Source organism: Echinops telfairi, unplaced genomic scaffold, assembly GCF_000313985.2.
Source record: "Echinops telfairi isolate 266 unplaced genomic scaffold, ASM31398v2 ScPeMD7_17;HRSCAF=63, whole genome shotgun sequence".
Classification (NCBI taxonomy): domain Eukaryota; kingdom Metazoa; phylum Chordata; class Mammalia; order Afrosoricida; family Tenrecidae; genus Echinops; species Echinops telfairi.
The window spans coordinates 8,004,570-8,008,637 of NW_022103914.1; the positions used below are offsets into that span (position 1 = coordinate 8,004,570).

Here is a 4,068-nt window from a genome sequence, read left to right on the forward strand (position 1 = left end):
ATTCGATTTCACCTGTTTAACGCTAGTGCAGTGTTTCCCAACGTGGGCGACACCCTGGGGTGGGGGTGGGGTGGGGGCTGTAAAACCAAATTCCTTCCCTTTATCCAGGATTGTGGGCTCTAGTACAAACAATTTTCATTGCCTCGTCGTGCTGAGTTTTTATTTGTATTTTTGTTTTCTGAAAATGGGGCAGTAGGCCAAACACATTTAGGAACCTATGATCTTAATTGAGCTCACAGGTAACCATATCTAAAAATGTGGTAGGACCAATTCTTGTTCTCCTGGTCTGTGGAAGATCACAGTTGTAGGATCCTTGAAGCTTGACTTGGATGCATCAGCCTGGTCCTTATCCTTCGCATTCATTCCCCCAGGTATTGGAGAGCTAGGTTCTCAAAAGCTGCTGTATGAAAGCCAGGATGCCCTGGTTCTAATTATATGTGTGTGTGTATAGTTATATATAGTTATACACACACATGTACTTACATGTTTATATCTATAACTGCACATGCACTGCTATCAAATTATTTCACTTCCATCCATACAACCCACTGAGAAAGCAGCATACAGGCCTCCTCAGTATTCATCTGATAAGAGTTCCTCCTGGATGTGAGGGCAATCTGCTGTGACATCTGTCACCCCATTGATTGCCAAGGTTGATTTGGCTGGCCTGGCTGGCTAGATGGGTATCCCTTCTGAAGCTTCTTCTTGGTGGTGGATGATCTTCCCCGATAGAAGGAAGACCATCCTATGGTCAAGGGTCTACAAGTAACAGCATTCCCCTGCTAGCACCTCCAAACGAGCTTTCAAGAGTTGATTACTCTGAGTGTTAGTAATCTTAGTAGTCATCTTAAAGCAGCCTGCTAACAATGTGTAGGGGCCCTAGTGGTGTAGTGGTTACAGGTTGGGCTGCGAGCCACAGGGTCAGCAGTTCAAAACCATCCAGCCACTCCTTGGGACAAAAATGGGGCTTTCTATTCCCACAAGGAGTTAGTCAGGGAAACCCACAGGAGCAGTTCTCCCCTGCCCTGTAGGGTTGCTGTGAGTCGGCATGAACTTGATAGCAATGAGTTGAGGGGGGTGGGGGTTAGTATTAATGTAGCCTTTAGGAAGTAGTGAGAAGACTGTGTTCCGTTTCTTATTCGGAGATCCATGCACCTTCTATTGTTTATGAAACTTTACCGAGTGGATGTTTACAGTTCAGATCATCAGAACTCCTAACCTTTTAGCCCATAACTTTTTCATTTGCTTATTGACCCAAACAGAATTGTATCTAGAAAATCAATTTAGTAGATAGCAACTAGTGCTTTTTTTTTTTTAATTCATTTTATTAGGGGCTCATACAACTCTTAGCAACTAGTGCTTTTTAACCAACAGGATAAATTGAAAGGGGAGAAAACTGTTACATGTAATAAGTTAAGTTTTGCTTCAGGAGTCTTGTTCCATTTTGCTGTACACTAGCATTTGTATGTATCATGTATGTCACACATACCTGGGTCTTTATGTATATTGTTTACCATTTAATGCTGATGGCGGAGGGGCAGGGACCAGCGGTTTTGATTCAAGTTCTACCTCTATCACTTACTGGTTTATGACTATACAACAGTGGAGTGGATCTTGGTTCCTCGTAGCCTTAGGTGAGGTCCCTAAGGCTGTGAATCTTGATGGGAACAGCCAGTCTCATCTCCCAGAGTCACGGGTGGGCTTGAACCTGGAACACTGTGATCAACAGTCCAGTGCTTACCTGATAGCCCCACCAGGCATCTTTCCTCATTAATAAACAAGAGGTATAATACAATTCAAAAGATTTTTTTATAATTAGATGAGATAATAAACTAACAACAATGTAATGAACTTGCTTGCCTATCACGAGGTAAGGAACTGCCTGTTTAAATGTTAACTGCTGCTAACATAAATTCTAAGCCACACCTCCCTTGCAATCAGCTAACAGTTACACGGAAGTTGGTGGCTTGGTGGATGTTAGGAGCAAAAGAGAGCAGCTATATTAATTCCCTGCATTTTATTCATAGTTGCACACAAGTGAGCTCAATGATGGCTATGATTGGGGGCGTCTTAATCTTCATTCAGTCACTGAGCAAAGCTCTCTCGATGACTTCCTTGCGACTGCCGAACTTGCTGGAACAGAGTTTGTGGCTGGTAAGTTGTTCCCCAGGGGTCTTTGAGTGGACTCTCACCTCTAACTTTCCTGTTCCGGTCGTAGTAGGTTAGCCCTTTTCATTACCCAAGGACACTCTGGCCTTGTACTGGACATGAAAAGTATGTTGATGAATAAGATAGTGTCTGCAGCATTCTGGTTTAAGTGCTATGAAAGAATGCAATGGAGTCCTACAAGATGGAGTGGATAGTCCTTTCTAGATAAAGAAAGACAGGCGTCCAGAGACCTCCACTCTAGAACTCAGTCTTCAAAACGAAGGAGCTGTTGGAGGGGCAGGTAGGCTTGCACAAGACAGCCGGGCGGGCAGGCGGAGCACCCAACCCAAGATGTGAAGCAGCACCTAGTTCAATGAGTGGCTAGAAGATTGGCCTCACTGACGCTTAAGGTGCAGGGGTAACCTAGTTGTCATGGAATGAATTCTGATGAGTGACAATGCTACGGAGCCCCTAGGGGAGCTGTGGGTTAGGCGTTTGGGCCACTAACCTACAAGTTCCAGCCCACTGGCCCCTCCAGGAAAAAGGTGAGGTCTGCTCCGGAAACATCTGCACTCTGTGAAACGCTGCAAGGTGAGACCCCACTCGGTGGCGGGGGGCGGGGTGTCACGGTGAGTCTGTGTGAGGGAAATGAGAGCCAGATTCAGGCCTTAGCATCGTGGCAGGGGTTTAGACAAATGATTTCCCATGGGAAATAAGTTTCTGTAAAGATTGAAGCCTTGGAAACCCTGTGGGGTGCTGCTGCTTTGTGGGGTAAAGCCGTTCTTTGTTGGGGGTCACTGTTATTTGTTGGGTTTACTGTATGCTTACTGTGAGTTGGTATCAACGCAGCAGTGAATTTGGTTTGGTTTAGCTTGGTACATAATTTCAGGGTTTTTTTTAAAGACCACTGATGAGTTTTGAGGAGGAAGAAAGATTAGTTAGACGATTGCTTTAGTAGAGGAATGGAAAAAGAACAGGAAGACAATGTTAGGAGCTAGAATAGCCTGGACTCAAGCGTGCCTTCCAGGTTTCACAGTGAGATAGCATGTCACCAAACCAAACACCAGGCCCGCTGTCGGTTTGGGCTCCTACAGAGTGCCTGCTGGGTTCCCACCGTCAGCCTCCCGGTTAGCAGCCAAGTGCTTTAACTACTGCACCACTGGGGTGCCTAAATTTTTTTAGACAAATGATAGCAGGTGTTGGCAAGGATGTGAGGATTGAAACACTTGCATGTTACTGTTTGAAATGTCAACCACTGTGGAACACAGACTGACAGGTCCTCAGAAGGACTGAGCCGCCCACTCCTAGATGTATATTGAAGAGAAATGAAACCATGTGTCCACACAAAAAACTTAGACACAAATGTCCATAGCAGCATTCCTGGTCTCCTAACAAGAGAAGCAGCCCAGTGCCCACCAGCTGCTAAGTGCATAGATTAAATGTGGTCCATTCATTCAAGAGGAGCCCTCGGGCACAGTGTTTGGTGAATGTTTGGCTGCTAATAGGAAAGTGAGCAGGGTGAACCCAGTCGCTTCTTCAGAAAGATGGGCCTGTCAGCCTTCCTGAAGACCTGAAACCTTGAAAACCCTGTGAGGCAGGTCTGATCTGTCCTGCAGGGTCACTGTGAGTGGTAGCCATATAATGGATTATGACTTACTCAAAAATCAAGAGGAATTTTTTTTTGCTGCAACCTATATGAAACTTGAAAACACTGAGCACACGTTATATGATTACTTTTCTATGCATGGTCCCACCTAGCAAATCTCGAGTCCACAGTGTGCTTAGTGGTTGCCTGTGAATAAGGGTTGGTTAGCGGAACGGGTAGGGACTGCTAATGGGTAGGACGATTCTGTTGGGAGGCATGAAAACACATGTGTGTCTTTGCCAGACAGTGTTCATGGAGTGGCAGAGCCACAGCTA

General features: G+C 45.4%; 1 protein-coding gene across 1 annotated transcript in view; it reads left to right on the plus strand.

Annotated features, from left to right (window-relative positions):
* Positions 1–1,846: 1,846 nt before the first annotated feature.
* Positions 1,847–4,068, plus strand: part of LSG1 (large 60S subunit nuclear export GTPase 1) — a 26,881-nt gene continuing 24,659 nt past the window's right edge. Inside the window, exons 1-2 of the mRNA XM_013007152.2 lie at positions 1,847–1,870; positions 2,028–2,154. Of these exons, the coding sequence (XP_012862606.1) occupies positions 1,847–1,870; positions 2,028–2,154 (151 nt within the window). The remainder of the gene's footprint in view (positions 1,871–2,027; positions 2,155–4,068) is intronic.